This window comes from Xyrauchen texanus, chromosome 40 (genome assembly GCF_025860055.1).
Source record: "Xyrauchen texanus isolate HMW12.3.18 chromosome 40, RBS_HiC_50CHRs, whole genome shotgun sequence".
In the NCBI taxonomy this organism is placed as follows: Eukaryota; Metazoa; Chordata; class Actinopteri; order Cypriniformes; family Catostomidae; genus Xyrauchen; species Xyrauchen texanus.
This window is the reverse complement of record NC_068315.1, coordinates 30,722,893-30,741,315: the sequence shown is the minus strand read 5'-3', so window position 1 is coordinate 30,741,315 and position 18,423 is coordinate 30,722,893. Positions and strand designations below refer to the sequence as shown.

The 18,423-nt window shown below is 38.4% G+C and overlaps 1 protein-coding gene across 2 annotated transcripts in view; it reads right to left on the bottom strand.

Moving 5' to 3' along the window:
* Positions 1-18,423, bottom strand: part of arid5b (AT-rich interaction domain 5B) — a 180,627-nt gene that overhangs the window by 87,799 nt on the left and 74,405 nt on the right. For both annotated transcript variants that reach the window (XM_052112818.1, XM_052112819.1), the window contains one exon: positions 12,591-12,821. In XM_052112818.1, the coding sequence (XP_051968778.1) occupies positions 12,591-12,821 (231 nt within the window). The remainder of the gene's footprint in view (positions 1-12,590; positions 12,822-18,423) is intronic.

The following is an 18,423-nucleotide window of genomic DNA, read 5'->3' as shown; positions in this document are numbered from 1 at the left end:
GGATAGTTCCTGTCTGTGCCTGTACATCCTAACAATGCAGTGCAGAAACTACAGTACATCTGGACAACATTAATAACTCACATTAAATCTAGAGGGAGAGAAAGAGACAGACTCCCACAGAATGCGGGATATCTTTTCGTTTTAGTGAAGATTTTGTTTTGGTGAACACAAAGTACGTGCTGTCAAACAAACCACCTAAAGTTCAATTCTAATGAAGAAGAAAGAGTGGCGATAGAAGCTTGAATCTAATCTATTTAAACAGAAACAGCCACCATAAATAGAAAAGAAAAGTGCTGTGAATTAGCTGGAAAGTCTTAAAAATGCTGAATCAATTTGGAGACAGCTTTGTTTATTTAAGTAGTATGCCTGAGGACCGGCTCCGATTGCAACAGGAACTGGGTAATAGGTAATTCAGCCTGCAGTTATTTCTTTCCTTTTTCTTCCAGATGAAATATATGGGGTGGGAAAAAAGTGAGTGCCTGTTGTTTCTCTATATTCGAAAAAGTCACTTATGTGCTCATATAATGATGAATTCATTCCCAGCATCCAATTATTAAGCGTCCAAAAGCCACATGTAATAACCACACAACATCCTCCCACAGCTTTTCCCAGTGTTTGGGCTCTCATACAGTGTTTCTCAACTGGTTTTGAAGTGGTGACCCAAAACAGTAAAACGGTTGTTTATCATACAGAAGAAAAAAACAAAAAAATGTATATACAAATTATATTTGGCTATTATTTATGTTAACTAATATTACCATGAACTGCACAGACCCAAACAATATACACAATTATTAACATGACATTGACATCAGCCGAAAAGGCAAATTGATAGCAATGGGGTCAACGCAAACTTTTAACCAATGAATTTCCTGGAATTTTCTAGTTGTTTTTCATTTTCACTCACAAAGAGTAATTTCTAACTGATAAAATGTCTTAGAGCTGAAAATAACAAGACTATATTAATGTTCACTATAGATTTGTCCACAACATTTAAAGATTTTATAAATGTCCATGACTTTTATTCATTTGCCAGGTCCGGCAATCGTAATTTTTTAATTCTTTCATATTTTCAGGTTTTCCCTGTAGTTTCTACATTCATCCTGCAGTTTCATGCATTCTGCAGACAATAATTCACAGCACAAATCACATTGTGGTTGGCCAAAAAACAGGAAGTATTCATGGTGGAAACCAAGAAGTAATCTAATTCAAATAAATAATGATAAAAGTAATTTGGAGATTGTATTTTCGCTCTATAATTACCTTTTTACACTGCTGATGGTTACGTTTAGGGTTGGGGTTTGATTAGGGAGTAAGGTTAATAAAATATGCATTCCTGTTAAATACATGACATCATTTACAACAAAAATTACAACTTGCTTTTGGCACCACCGTGTGGATATTTCACACATTAAACCTCACAACACTTCCAGCTTTGGCTACTGGGGGCAGTGGTTTTATATTTCATAAGTCTGAATTTAGCAGCAGACCTTCTTACCTCTATCACTAAACTCCCACGTCCAAGTCTTTAATTAATTTGCCAGGTCTGGCAATTTCCTTTTTCCTGTACTTTCCAGGTTTACCCAGTAGTTTCATGCTCTCGGTAGCCAATAATTCATTGCCGGAATTACTTTGTGGTTAAAAAAATACAAAAATGTAATCTTAAATTTAATGTCAGACAGGAATGACATGCTGCTTCCAAATGTTCATGCAGTCTGAAATCGACCCAATTCAGCATAATTTATCAGAAATGTTTGCATAACTTCAAATGTGTTTACTTCCATGTGGCACTGCTGTTAGCACATTGCAAGCAATCTCTGTGACATGGGTTCTGGTCCCATGGAAACCAAAAATTAATCTCGTTGACTTGTTCACATAAACAATGGTGAGCTCGATTAAGAGACTGCATTTTCACTCTAAAATTACCTATTTACTCCACTTACGGTTAGGTTTAGGGTTGGGGCTTTGGATTCGAGGGTAAGGTTAATTAAATATGCATTCCTCTTGACTACATTTTGTAATTTACAACTAAAAATGCAACTTGCTTTAGGCGCCACCCTGTGGACATTTCAAACATTTCACCTCAACGACACATCCAGCTACGGCCAATGAGGGCAGTGGTTTTAAATTTCGATAAGCACATTTTCGGCCTCCTATCGCCAAATTCACAGTGTAATCAGTCTGTTTTGGCAAATGTTTTTGAGGATGAGGGCATGTCATTCAACCTGTCCATATTGGCATCTGCTAGTTTCTACCAATTGACAAAATGCGCAAAAAATAATCAAGAGTTTGATTGATTTCTCCTCCCCCTTAAAAGCATCTGAGCCTATTTATTTTGCTATCCTAACCATGCATGATGATGTTTATCCCAATTGTCCAGGACTCTAGCAGAACAGACTTGTTATCGCTTTTTGGGTCGTGACCCACCACTTGAGAATCACAGATCTAGAACCACGTGCTTCGGAAATATTCCCGTCACTGTCCGCAACATGCTAATATCCTCCAATACAAACCTGTCAATGAATCCCCCAATGCTACTTTACAATCCTTTTAAATTACTTAAATGTTTTATTAAGAGCACTCGTTTCTGTCGGCCTGTTTAAGATTTCTCCCAGTGCTGCGATAGCGCTGCTGAGATCTCAGGGAAAGAAAATAAATGACCCATTTTTATTGCAGTCTATGTGGTAAACACGGCATCTAAATGAAGGAGCAGATGAATCCAGTGTGCTCTGTCCGAATTCAAAACTGCTAGAATGGGGGAAAACACACCATCACTTGTAATACACTTTATTGAAGAGCAAATTATTAACACTCAACAGCTTAAACTGAGCAGCATCTTGATGAGAAATATAATTGGGGCCTATCTTCTCAGTTACCAACATGCTATCATTAATCCCAGCAGCACTGTGTTACAGTCACACTGCAATCACACACACACACACACACACACACACACACACACACACACACACACACACACACACACACACACACACACACACACAGTATTCCAGTCACATAGCTCAGCCACTGATAGATTAACCAGCATCCACTCTGTCTGCCTATCAAACCCATTCAGAATAATACAGAAACGGGCCATACATAAACATACTGGAAGAGCATTGCCCTTGCGATCCAAAGGAGTCCTGAAGAGCACACGAGTCGACACATGAGCCGAAAGTGTCATAGAAGCAGCACAAATTGACGCATTTGCGTTATTTTCATTTTTCATCTCACATTTGCTTATGATATAACGGTTAAGTTTAGGTTTAAGGTTGATGGTAGGGAGGTCAGTTTTGTTTATTTAAAACTCGATAGAGCATTAACTTTAAAAACCTCATCTGTAGGGGGCCTGGGTAGCTCAGCGAGTAAAGGCGCTGACTATCATCCCTGGAGTCGTGAGTTCAAATCCAGGGTGTGCTGAGTGACTCCAGCCAGATCTCCTAAGCAACCAAATTGGTCCGGTTGCTAGGGAGGGTAGAGTCACACCTCCTCGTGGTCGCTATAATGTGGTTCTCATTCTCGGTGGGGCGCATGGTGAGTTGTGCGAAAATGCCGCGGAGAATAGCGTGAAGCCTCACACGCGCTATGTCTCTGCAGTAACGCGCTCAACAAGCCACGTGATAAGATGCGTGGATTGATGGTCTCTGACATGGAGGCAACTTTAGATTAGTCCTCCGCCACCCAGATTGAGGCAAGTCACTACGCCACCATGAGGACTTAGAGCGCATTGGGAATTGGGCATTCCAAATTGGCATTCCAGATCCCTGGAACAAAGAGAGAACATGCCACACAGCACATGTAATGATGACGAGAACAACTTAGTTAGTTGTTCTCGTTAGTTTCTATCTTCAGAACGCCACAAACAATGTGCACACTTTTGTCTCTCGCTCCTTCCATAATGCTGCTATTGTGCAGTACCATCTTAAGTTCATCCTCATATAATAATAATAACCTCCTAATAATGACCTCCTCAGAGAGAGGATATGAATCAATAGAGGGAAATAATATTGTGTCCATAACATGACATCAACCTACAAACTGTCAACCCTATTAACAACGTCCATATAAACACTCCTCCTCTCTCTGGCCCTCTACAAACTCTGGTTGCATCCGTAAGATAAAAGTATTTCTTTCTTTCTGGCTATTCTCTACTTGTTTTCTCTCATATTTAGTGGAGAGTTTGGCTGAATCTGTCTAATAAAGGAGTCATATCATAAGGAATCAAACATTCTTTGATCTTTTGAGATAAAAGAGTTTATTGTACTATGAAAACAAATGGTAACTTTAAGAACTCAAAACGTCCTCCCCGGTGACAAAAGGGAATTTATTGAAACTATGCTGCAAATACTTCCCCAGCCTTCTGATCTCAGGTCATTTAAAACATATACACGCAATCACCAACTATTAAATTTTCAGAAACTTGGCTCATCCTTTCATGGTGAGGTAATAAAAGAAAGTAGGAACGATAAGATTAAAATGTGGGAAAATGTATCAAACCGTGTGTTGATCCTGGCTGTGTAGCACCTGCAACTCTGCAGATCCTTCTGAAGAATCCCAGTGTTTGAGACGAGCGGCTTCACTTTCAGTCTGATCTTAACAGTTTAAGTGGCACATTTCAGCACAGAATGTTTTGTGAACATTTTACAATGAAGTTGCAAAGCTGTTGGACAGAAGTTGCAATTGATGGATGAAGCGGTATTAATACCAATTTTGAGTCCGATACGATCACAGATTTGTTTAACACTGAGATCGGCTGCTACCGATCCGATTAACATTTCTTTCTTTTTAAAGTGCACTTTGCTACACTTTTACAAGTTATATGTAGCAGTTAAATGTTTATGCCCCACACTGTAAAATTATATTCAGTTGCATTAATTGTGAAATGCATTTATTAGAATTAATAACAGTTATGAATAGTTCTGTTGTCACTATCAGTGATCATTGTGACATACTGGCAACCAGTAAACTTGAGAGCATCATACAAGACAGACATACATTAAAAAATAAGAGTATAAGCTCCAAAACTGCTTTAGTGAGGAATTATGAGTATCTATGATTTGGTTACAGTCTCTAGCGTTTTGTTGTAACACAAATCACTAATTAATAATCAACTGCAAGAAAACGCGAAGCCATTATTAAAAGTTAAACTGCTAGTGGTGCTGTGACAAATATATATATTTTTTTCAATCAGAGTTCTCACAGAATAGTGATTGGATTAGTGACAGCATTTTGGAAATGTAAACTAAAAACAGTGCATTATCGCTCATTCTCTCTCTGTTGCTCTACCCCGTCGGACTGACGTGACATCATGATCGCAGATCTGCAATTCTCGTTGTGGAATAAGTGGAGCTGGAGCTGCCGCTCCACTGAAGCAAAACTTGTGTGTCGAGCGTTTTTAAAGGAATCCCCCCGACGTTATATCTTAAATGCAGTTATATTTAATGAGTTATAGATTTATTAAAGATCAAATAGTATGGAAGCAGATCATACTCGGAAACTGGCATTTTTCTGTGTGGCCAGCGACTCTTCTATGAGTTGTGCGAATGTCCCGATCTAAGGGGGAGAGATTGAAACTGTACCCGGCTGATGCACACTGTTGCGGGGATGCTTGTCCCTTGAGCAGCTAGATTATAACGTGATGGCTCGCAACTTATTAAATCATAAAATGTCACTGTGCATTTGTTATCGTGAAGAAAATTGGCATTATGCAGCTTTATTAATAAGAGAGTGTTTGTTTTTTGTGAGTTAAAGATGGATTAAAGTGAACAGAATGGTGAGAGAGAGGGTAGTCTTCACCCCATTAAAAACTGCAACAAAATATGTTTTTGATTTGTTATTGTTTTGGTTTGTTTTCCAATATAAATATCTAAAACTCCTTTAAAACAATGTACATTTTCTTTAGTAGCTATTCTGTAGAAAATTTTTTTTATCTGAGAATATTGAATATAATATCAAAAATACAAATATTTTAAAATATTTAAAAATCCTTTAAAAAAAGATGCATTCAGCTGAGAAGCAGCATATAAGATATTTAGACTTGATTTTAGAGAACAGATCTTGAAAATAAGTATATTTTGTCTTTACTGCACTTGCAGAAGTATAAGTGGAAAAAATACACTTATATAAAAAATACATTTATATTTAAGATACATTCTCTTAAATAAGTCTAAATATCTTATATGTTTCTTCTCAGTTAAATGTTCCAACCTTTTTTCATACCTTTTAATTTGTATGAAATTTCAAACAGTGACAACAGCTTGTATCATTATTAAAAATGCAAATTCATGACATCATATAAATTGATAGAATGTGACATTTTTTACACAAGCTAAAATGTGATTAAAAGTATCGAAAGTGAAATATGAAAATAAAATGGACAATCTTACATACTATGAAATCATATATATATATATATATATATATATATATATATATATATATAAAAAGAAATATATATATGCCCCATCTTGGTTTTCAGTTGTATAACGCTTACATGTTGTCAAAAGTCTTTACATTCTGTAAAAGGCTGAATCCAGCTTGCTAATCGTAAGTTTCATATACAGTAAAAAGTATTGTGGCGCTCAAGTTCTTCTTCGTCACTACACAACAATAAAAACCACTTGACTTGACTTGACAACTCATGCTCTGGTGAGAAAAATCTTTTTTTTTCACCAGTGGCTAATAAAATGTATATTTCAGTCTGATAACGCGGAATTTGGTCGCATATGCGAGTGAATTACTTGCTATGTAGAGGAGTGATCAGACATTTTTTAATTGGCTCAAGCGTGTTTACCTTACCTTGTGGCGCCAACAGAAGCATGTTGAGTCAGCTGCATGTGAGACCCGGGTTTGCTAATTAGTGATGAGCACGATTCGGAGGTTGCATTTTTTTCACTACCTAAAATTTTTACTCCACTAGTTAAAATTAAACCTAAGATAGTTAGGTTTTGGTTTGGGTTGGGAGGTTCGGTTTATAAAATATGCAGGAGCTCTCACGTGCCCATACGCCCAAGAACAGTTACAGCTTTGTCCACTGGGGGCAGTGTTTCAAATTTCGGCAAGCACAGACCGATTTTAGTTAAAGAAAAATAACCTACCATTTCTAATTTCACTGTGTGATCAGTCTGGGCCAAAAGGTTTGTGAACGCTGTTCACTGTGATAAAAAAAACAACAACTAATTGCCAGGTAACCTAAAAAAAGTGTCTGATATACTTTACTCATATACAGTCTATTATAAATAATTGTAATTAGTATAGCTTAATTATTGATTAATTATATTATAAACTATAATAATAATATTTTAATAAACCAAAATCTGTTGAAAGGTTATGGTTACTGAATATTATTAGGAACCATGTGATAAGCAGGGCTCAAAATCAGCTGATGCCTGAGTAAAATTCCCAAACATCACATTCAATTCCATATTCTCAATACTCACCCACTCCCCTAAAGCCCACTCAAGTGAGGATAAGACTTTAGTCAATTTAACATCCTGATGTCTCCAAACATGTGACCAAAGAGGCATGCTAGCGAGGCTAACTCTGAGGTTATTTCCATTAGCAGAGGAACCAATAACTAAAAATATTCAATATAACATCTGCACAAATTCCAGCTGTATTTTCCTTAAATATCCCTCTTTTCCATTCTGATCCTTTTTCTATAACGCACTGGACCCTTTTAAATTCTGTAGAACTCCCCTATTCATTGCCAAGAACTGTTATTCCCTTCAAACACTTAATGACAAGGCTAAATACAGAAGATTTTCCACCAAGTAACCATCAATCTGAGCATAAAAATATTTCTTTCTCTCTCTCTCTTTCTCAAATGTTTTGATCTGCCCTGACTTCAGAAATAGCCAACATCAGAACTATCGCGCTGTAACAAATCCAGCGTATGGCAGCCTTTGCATGAACAATGACTTCATATGTTGAGCTAAAGCCTTAATAAATAACACACCCTACTAAGTTAAACAAAATGACTTTTTGGGGTTTTAATACAGCATGCCGTGATTCTGTTAAAAACTCTGGCAAGAACAAAGACATTTTAATAAGGGTATGCAAATCCCTGCAGGCTGTCCGATTCAACTAGAATCACTTATGTTACACTTTCTCAGAAAAGAACACGGTTTTAAAGCAGAATACAGTGTTTAAGTTATGCTTTTGAGCAATCACAGAGACCTAAGAGCATTTCTTGAAATCTTTGGCACCCATTTACGCCAATTTCTCGAATGCATTGCTTGCTGTAAGTTTGTTTTTCCTTCTCGTCAAATGTAATTATGTACTGTAAACTGCTATATCGTCTTTTGCAAAACAGCATTCAATAACCCAGCGTTTTTCCAACAGGAAGCCCAGCACGTAAACTGGAGCCTGGCAGGACCTGTGGAAAAGCGAACCGAACACAAACAGCTGTGTTGTTTGAATATGACCTCCAAACCAATGAAAGTCACAAACATTAAAGTACAGAGCATTTATATTCTGTGTGTAAGCACTGCTTCAAGCATTAACAGATGATTAACTTCACTTGTCTTGTCACATTCAATAAAAAATCGGATGTCAGTACATTATTTTTGCAAAGAATTTGCCTTGATGTGTCAGTGATCACAATAACACAATGCTATTTACTTTCATTTCACATGCTTGAATCTTTATACAAGCAATTGAAGGGCATTTGAGTACAAGAACTTGCTCTATGGTAACTTTGTATGTTGTAGCGGTGGGGAAATTTTTTATTTTCAATTATAAAAAATCAGTATAAGAAGCTGTTTTTTACCACTGGATGATGATTTAAAGTAATATATATGTAGAAGATAATGTGTAATTTGTTATGTTTACATTCTGCATTTGTGGCGCTAATGCTAACGCTAACACTAAACATGGTCATAATATGCACCACTGTATTTTATATGCTTAATCTAAAAAAACAAAAAAAATAAAAAAAACATTCCACAACATGTTCTTGGCAAATGGCTCCTAAAAATGTTCCTGAAAGCCAGCAACGACAAGCTGTTTTGAACCACTACAAAGCGTTCAAAAACACTTTTTGGCTACATTTTGTTCGAATTGACGGCAGACCCATTATTTATTAAAGAGAACAACCATCCAGAATACTGTGTCAAGAACTCTATTTTAGAGTTCACTGATCTTGAGATAAGGGACAAACTGTTCTTCCACAACTGGAGTGGGCAGAGGAGAGAGAGGAGGGGAGCAGTGACTTTTTCCTGTTTGGTGGCACATGATGGGGTTCACCTGAACATAATGAAGAGCCTCATCACTGCTGCCTTTAAAACATAAGTGCGCCTCTCCTCGAGAGACTGGTCTCTACCTGCTGGCATCTTCGTAGGTCGCAAATTAGATGTGTCGCCGCCGACGGGCAGAATGCCAGACCGCTATTCCCCTCAAGCACCGAGGACCAGGGAAGCAGAGCCGCTCAAGGAGAGCCACAGCCCCACTGTCCTCTTAACCTAAAAGGGGAGAGCCCCTGCCCCGTACCCCGCCCATTAGCACTTGGACCTTACCACCTCTACACTAACTTTCCTGCACATAGCCCCATGCACCACAAAGACAACAGATTTCTCTTTATTTTGGACAATTTCTCCTTTGAACACTTTATTGCCCTTTTTTGTTGTTATTATTTAAAATAACTGCCACTCAGAGGCCTGAAGCCACACCCACTGTGTCTGTCTGTAGCTCACCCCGTCACAAGCCCCACAACTTTTAGCCTCACAATGTCAAATATCCTACACATCAGGGAAATATCAACTAATATTACTGATCAAAATAGACCATGATGGAAATTTTACAACTTTAATTTATTTTTATTTTTTTTAGCTTGTTTGTATTTAATTTAATTATTGTGTAGCTTTTTTTTTGTTTTTTGGGAGAAGGTCATTTGGAATTTGGAATTTTTTAGTTGTTGGTCAAATTTGCTTTCTGAAATCTCACCTAGGGCGCCAACAGAGACCTAATTATAACTATGTCAGCACAAATTATTTTCTAAACCAACACAGTCTCATGACAACTCATAATAATTTGTAAAAAAGATGGTGAAGATATTATATAACCTGGCTCGCACTAAAAGGTACGACTTTTACTCCCTTAGAGGCCAACCAATCAACAGAATATAAAATTGATACAATACAGGCATAAAAGTTGAGCTATCTTCCTATCTAACACTTTATTTTAAAATGGAAACAAATTTGGTTACTCATTCCATATTTATTTATGCAATACAAATGATTAATGCATTTTACTAACCTGTAATACACTTCCCTCTTCTTGTTCCAAACCCTGCTTTTTTCTGTCTTCCGTGGTGCACAAAAGTTATTCTCCAATTAAAATCATATTTGGGTAAGAGGTTAGACTTTGATGTTAAACTTAGGAACAATCGTAACAGTATTGTCCGATGGTTTGTTTATTTTTCACTATGATAGCTCAGTGTTGCTTTTATATAACAGTTCTTTAACAAGAAGTTCATATTAATTAACATGCAGTTTAGACACACCACGGCCAGTTATTTTCAAAAATTCTTTACTCTGCAAATTAAAATAGATCCAAACGAAGCCAAAGCAGGATCAACCGTTGCGTGTCGCCAAACAGTGAAGCACCCCAGTGCTGTTATACTAAATATCAGGAATGCCACTTGTGCAATCAGATAACAGAACAAGAACTATTATGATATACCGTCAAACACTGTTTGTTACATATAGAGATACCATCAGTGTACACAATACACCTAGCAATTACAAACCATGATCGTGCACAGCTATTGAATGTAAACAATGACTTCAAAGTCAACATCTGAGAGCGAGACTGCCGTTTACAGCCGATAATCACATCCAAAGCGGAAGTTTTCAGAATTTATTTTTTCAGTCAAAAATGTTGCTGCAAAGCTGTACTTTGAAATCAAAGTAGCACTTTTGAAGAAATATGTTCCTGACACAAGCAGACGGACTGTGACGGACTCAGACCTCAGTGTAAAAACAGGCTTTCAGTTCAGCTGAGAATTATACTCTATCACAGAACAAGCTCTTGACTCTCGACTCGACAAGCTTGCTGCACTAAAAGACACGAGTGTCTGTTTCAATCACCAGCTCAGTCTTGATTCCTGTTTGTACAGCAACACAACAACGATAACTCTGCCTGCCCTCATATGGTAACCCAGCATCAGTCAAATAATGAAGATAAAGGCCTTATTTTGGTGATGTGGAAAAGTCTAGGTTGAGTGTGGACATAATTTTCAATCATTTATTAATTTGTATGTTCATTCATTCATTAATCTTTAAACAAACTATTATGCAGTAACTAGATTTTACAAATTTCAGAAAAATGTGAGTGGTGCTTGAATGTGCATAACTCGCCTCCACAATTGCAAGTGCAATATTTTCCAGTTTTTGGGGCAAATGTGACAAAAATAACAAAAATGTAAAAAATATTTAAAATGTGTGGGGGAGATTCCTTAGTTGGTTTTAATCTCTTATATAATATAAAACAAAATAATGTTATTTTGCATATGCATATATCTAGTCTAGTATCATATGAGTTAGATGCATTTGACATACTGTTAATGGATGCTATGCAGTGTGTTTTTATATAGTTAGAAAAACTAAGATAATAAATGTCTAAAATTACCAAGAAAACCAATTAGCCCTTAAAGGGATAGTTCAGCCAAAAATCTACTCTCCCTCATGCCATCCCATATGTGAATAACTTTCTTTCTTCTGCAAAACACATTTTTAGAACAATATTTCAGCTATGTAGGTTCATACAATGCAAGTGAATCGTTGCCAGAACTTTGAAGTTCCACAAAGCACATAAAAGAATCATAAAAGTGATTAATATGACTCCAGTGGTTAAATCCATGTCTTCTGAAGCGATACGATAGGTGTGGGTGAGAAACAGCTCAAATAAATCTTTTTTAACTATAAATCTCCACATTCATCTTCACGTTCTTGTTCTTTAGTTTATGGTCATTCACATTCTTGGTGCATATCGCCACCTACAGGGCATGGATGAGAAATTATAGTAAAAAAGGATTTAAATATTGACCTATTTCTCACACACATTGCATGCACTGTATGGACCTACAGAGCTTATATATTCTTCAAAAATCTTTGTTTGTGTTCTGCAGAAGAAAGAAAGTCATACACATCTGGCTTGGCATGAGGGTGAGAAAATGATGAGAAATAAAACATTTTGGGTGAACTATCCCTTTAATAAAAAATATATGTTCTAGGTAGTTCTGGGTGGTTACTATTTGGTTACTAACAGGCCCAAGTCAAAAGCGCACACCCTCTCTATTATATTCTTTACTCTAGATAGGACTTGGGTCACACATTTTTTTGTTTGCCTATTTTATTGTATGCAAGGTCTGATCATAGTATAAGCAATAGTAATAATGATGCTGGCCTTTGCAATCACCACTAGTTATTCAATAATTTGACAACAGTACTCCATTCATACTGTACATTTATCCCTTCTTCACTCAAATGTACAAATGCAATTCATCTTTAATCAAACTAATAAGCCACAATCAGACTTCAAAGAGTAAGTCACACAGTTACTGTAAAATCCTCAGAATGAGGACTTACCAGAATTATCGCACACACTCTCGTTGTCCACCAGCGTGGGGTGCTCGAACGTGTCCCTGCAGTACAGAATCTGGGTGTTGTTGGTGAGAGAGGCGATGCCCCCCAGGGCAAGCACCACATGGTCCGTCAGAAGGAAGGTGGGTCGCTCCCGTAGTCTTGCGATGATGGAACGGTACCGACAATATTGAGGGTAGCTTAGTACCAGAACCCTTCTATCTTCGCCACCATCACCTAAAGAGACAAAAAGAGTATTGAGATTTATTTCATTTACTTAATAAAGTTAACACAATCAAACTTGTATAGGTCATTTTAAAGACAATGTTTAACATCATGGATTTATTGATTTGCAGTGTTGGGGAAGCTTCTTTGAAACTCTAGCTTGTCAAACTACAAGCTACTTATAATTAAAGGTAATTCAACTACAGTCAAACTGGACGTAATTAGATACACTACAAAGTTTTAATAAAAAGGAGCTAGAGGTAAGCTTCTACATAGAATATGTTATTTGTTCAGAGTTCATTTAGGAGCTTCGCTACTTTTAGTTGGTTAATCACCAACTGAAAAGTCTGACTTAGAGCTTTTATTCTGGTTTGGTGCTTGTCTAGCTTGTGGATCAGCAAACTTACTTTTTGACCAACATGGTCTTTTTAGTTACAGTATGCTGGTCGGCCAAGAAAGCATTTTTGGGACACCAACACTCCAGCATGCAAAACATAACATGGTCTGTTCAGTCGCCAATGCAGCGAAATGTTATGTACAGCACAAAGACCATTGATAAATCTTGCTGTCTACAATATCAGCTTTGCAGTAATGATAATTCAATCCAAATGGAAGTGCTGTGAGTCCATATAGCTAATCTCATGGCATAATGGAGGATGTTGAAGAGAGTGGCTCCCAGGGGTTGTGATATAGATTTGTGGGCTATTAAGTTTTACTACAGCCTGAGCTGCTGGTTTAACATGACAACTCTCTGTTAGGATTGGCAATATAAAAGATTCCGGGCAGGAAGCCATGTCATTCAGTTCTTGGAGATCAGAGCTTCAAGCAATAGCGTGCACCTGTTAGTCTTCCCTTCAGAACCTGAAAAATCCGTCGGCTGAATCAAAGACTCGTCGCATCTTTCCACCTCAAATACCTGCCATCTCAGAATACGAGCTCTTGTAAAATGATACGCGAGTCACAAAGTCCAAACATGTCGTCCCTGGAGAGAACAAGCTATTCTACTTTATTCAGACACAATGTTCACAAACATTCAGCTGGCGGGAATCATAAAACATGATCCACTGACAGCCTTACAGTGGGTTTACATCTGTTGGCCTGGTCAGAATCCTCGAAAGAAGAAAAAATACCCCCAAAATTCCCCCCAAAATGTGTGTGGGGGGCCCCTGTAATGAATTCCAAGGTGTTTTATTTTTATTATCTGATATAGTTATGAATCCTATTCCTATCCTATTCTAGGCTTTGCTATTTATATTATTCCATTAAGAATTAGATCTAATTATCAAGAATACAATTGATTCAATTGAAGTATTTTTAAAAACATTACAAAACACATGACCTCATAAAGCTAAAACAACATGTGTGAAAATCAAATCCAGGGGGTAAATATTGAGGTTTAATGAAAAACTTCTGACAGCTGCCTTCTAAGGCCACATACACAAAAAATATGTTTTTGGTTGAAAACATATCGATATTGTTTACATTCTCAACTACATTTCCTCTCTAGTACAGCATACTTTGGTAAACGATGATGCTAGAAAATATTAAAAAGATGTTTTCAACTGAAAACGTATTAGTGAGGACATGGCCTAAAGGGCTGTTCATTCCAAACACATATTTATGCTAAAAAAAAGGTTGATGAATTGCCTGAATAGAGTGTTTAAAAAATGCAAGATGCTAAAAAAACAGCGCAATGCAGCACAACAGTCAAAAATATCAATTAACCATTAGGTTAACATTAGAAACAGCTGAAAAACAGTGTGTGGCTGTTTACATGCACACAATACGCTGATTCCTCCCAAAAATCTGTTTATTTAAAATCAGACAAAGCAAGAACTTTTTAATCACGTTTACGATAATAATCACGTTATTCTCTGCTTTTAAAGTCAAACCGCGAAGAGGCTCAACACGTGTGCACATTGGATAAGCCGGTAAGAACGCCGGTAATGGGCAAAAATCTAACCGTGTCGATCAGTTTATCATATACCCCGTTTATGACCTTGCGATAAAGGAACACCGTTTATTGTGTTTGCATAACCACACACGTTGTCGGCTTATTAAATATAATCGGTGTAAGAATGTGCATGTGAAGGCTCTCATTGACTGATTTGGATCGCTCTACATTGGCAGCAATTCCATGCACCACAACAATAGCACTCAGTACAGGACATAATTTATAACTTGGGCAGTGGTGGCTCAGTGGTTGAGGCTCAGGGTTTACTGACCAGAAGGTCGGGGGTTCAAGCCCCAGCACCACCAAGATGCCACTGTTGGGCCCTTGAGCAAGGCACTTAACTCCAGATTGCTCCGGGGGGGATTGTCCCTGTAATAAGTGCACTGTAAGTCGCTTTGGATTAAAGCATCTGCCAAATGCATAAATGTAAATGTAAATAACTATTTTCAACAGAGACTCACATTAGCAAATGGCTACGCTAACAACCTGATACTATAATAAGCATTAAGCAATAAAAAGAAAACAGTCATCTGCTCAACAAAAGGCTGAATAACTATGCAAACTATCTACACTAGGCACGTCAGCGGACAGATGTTTCATCACTCGACTGAAAATATTTTTATAGCCTATAAAATTATTCTGATTATGTTTCCAAGAGCATTAACAACATGATGTGGCCTATTGCTATTACATATGCTGGTCTACATGGTCCATGACTACAACGCTTGTTTCAAATAAATTGGAGATATTTTTGATTTATACAGCTTATCCTTTTATTGGACTTTCACTGAATGTATTATGTCTTCTTCAATGGGAAGCACATATTGTTTCATTCTCTCTCGCTTCCTCTTCCATTTTAACCAGCTTGGACTTTCTGGACTGTCTCAAACAAATAAAATCTACAGTGTCATAATTTTGACATTATCTGCTGAATTAATATTCAATTCATCATAGACAACAGATACCATACAACAAATATTTGTAATTATTAACTTATTTTAATTTTAATTTATTTATTTATATATATATTTTTTTAATAATTTTTAACGCAAAAAAAAAGCATTAATAAATCAAACAAACAAACATTCAAAGGAGCAAGGCTGTGTACTTAATGTCTTTGGGAAATTCATTATAATCTCTTGAAGCATAGCAAATTTTGTAATGGAATTAAAAACAAGGGAAACAGGGGGGCCTGGGTAGCTCTGCAAGTATTGACGCTAACTACCACCCCTGGAGCTGCAAGTTCGAATCCAATGCGTGCTGAGTGACTCCAGCCAGGTCTCCTAAGCAACAAAATTGGCCGGTTGCTAGGAAGTGTAGAATCACATCGGGTAACCTCCTTGCGATTAAGTGGTTCTCGCTCTCAATGGGACATGTGGTAAGTTATGTGTGTGTGGATCGCGGAGAGTAGTAAGAGCCTCCACATGCTTTGAGTCTCCGTGGTGTCATGCACAGCGAGCCATGTGTTAACTAAATGATAAAATATATGCTCTATCATAACAACAACAAAGTTTAAGGCTGCTCTGATGCTGCATTTCATTTACACAGAATTTAAGCAGCACCAGAACTGCCTTTGATACTCTGGGCTGAGGTGGGTCAGAGCAGGCTAAATTTAGTCTGGCTTTTGCATCTTTACAATTTTGAGCAGGGGCGTCGGTTTGGGAGGGGGGGTCGTAATGTTTCATTACAAAATGCATAATAACAGTTCAAATTAATGCACAGATAAATAATTAAAAAGTATATTCAAAGTAGAGGTATAGTGGTTTTTCACGGTTAGATTACTGTCTGTGAAAAGAAAAATCACAATTAACCGGTTTTACAATTATAAGCACATTTTCTTATGCAACAGCACTGATGCAAATAATGCATATCAGATAACAACTGTCTAAACATCTAAGTGGACATATTTCTAGGGGTTATGTGGACGCTAAGGGAAGACCTATAATAAGAACACTGGTAAACACACTTAAAAAAATAAGAGGTAATAAGAGACTTTAATCTAGGCCACTACACTGCTTATGCACATCCTGAGCTCAGTGATGTGCTAATGTAACCAGAATGCTTCAAAAGTGTAAATGTAAGATTATTGTGAGATCACAACATGTAGTTCATGGCATTAAACAGTTTTTTCTTCTCCATCAGTTTTTTAAAGCAATCCATTGTCTGTCAGATACCCCAACATAAAGAATCATCAACAGACTCTAAATACTGTCCTCAACACCTAACAAATAAACCTATGGACTATGCAGATTAATGGGAACATTGCTTACAGCAGGCAATTTAAAGACCTATCATGACTAAAATTGACATTTATTGATGAATTTGTCATGGTTACTGTAGTAAACTCCGTTCCCTGATGGAGGGAACGAGACGTTGTGTCGAATGAAGTGACACAAGGGGTCTTCCTTGGGAGCCTCACATACCTCTGAAATTGAGAAAAGGCCAATGAGAAATTGGCAGACAGAATTTGCATGTCCCGCCCCCGGACATACGGGTATAAAGGGAACCGGGCATGTGTCTGTCAGTCAGGTTTTTGCACTGAAGAGCCAATAATAAGGTACGGCCGTTTACAATGGTAGGTCTAGTGTTGTGGCAGAAGGGACACAATATCTCATTCCCTCCCTCCCCTCAGGGAATGGAGGTCACAACAGTAACCGTGACTCCTCAATGCCCCCAGAAAAAGGTGTTATATACAGACCTTAGGTTCCCAGCACCCCTGAGGGGGGAACAGGTGCTACATGACTAGCATGGGAGCAAGCCTGGCAGCAGCGGCCTTTCCTCTCTCTATGTCTCTCTGGGGCTATCTTAACGCTATGAAATGCGTCGGGGAAGGCGGTCTTTCCTGATCCTATTCTTTCAGGGGGAAAAGACCCTGCAGAGGCACATCCTGCTCAGACTAGGATGAGGTGACATGTGCAAATACACCACGTGGGTTGTGAAGCCACACAGGGGAGCGGTCACTGTTGTAGGGCCTGCCTGATGAGGGACACCGGGTCGGTTGTTCCGCATTACCGAGTTCTACCGAGACCGACTGAACCCTGAGATTATAAAATCTTGCAACGGTATTGGGTGTTGCCCAGAGGGACGATAGATTTTTATGTACCGGGTGAGGCTTTGCGGCGGGGGGGAACAAGTAATAGCACGTCGGGTGACAGAAGATTGTCCCAAGGCTTGGGTGCTGAGAAAAGACTCAAAGCACTTACCGTGCTCCACGCACCCGGCAGGGGGTGGGTTAAAGACTGAGGATGAGGTCCTGGAAAGGCATCTTCGGAACTTGTCAGCGCTGGCCTGCCGGGGCTGAGCAGTCGCTGGTCCGGAGGCGAGGTGACTGCGTCCTGGGAGCCGGGACTGTAGGATTTTGGAGCCGGGGTGCCATGAGAATGGCACAAACCAGCTAGATAAAATGGAAATCGCCCATTTATTGAGAAAGTGGTTACCGCAGCCCGAAGGCGGTGCGGCAAACGAAAATAAGGGAAACAAGGATTCTCCTCCCGGCCCTCCACCGGGGGATGGAGTGGTCTTGGTACCAGCTACGGAGCGAATGCCTGACTGCCCGGGTCGTCTATCTCAGGAGTGCTTAGGAGCTTTCCTGGTCCTGGAAGGGTTCCTGGAGACGGGGGGCGTGTGCCGCCAGTGAGGTGCTTGATGCTGGGGCTGAGC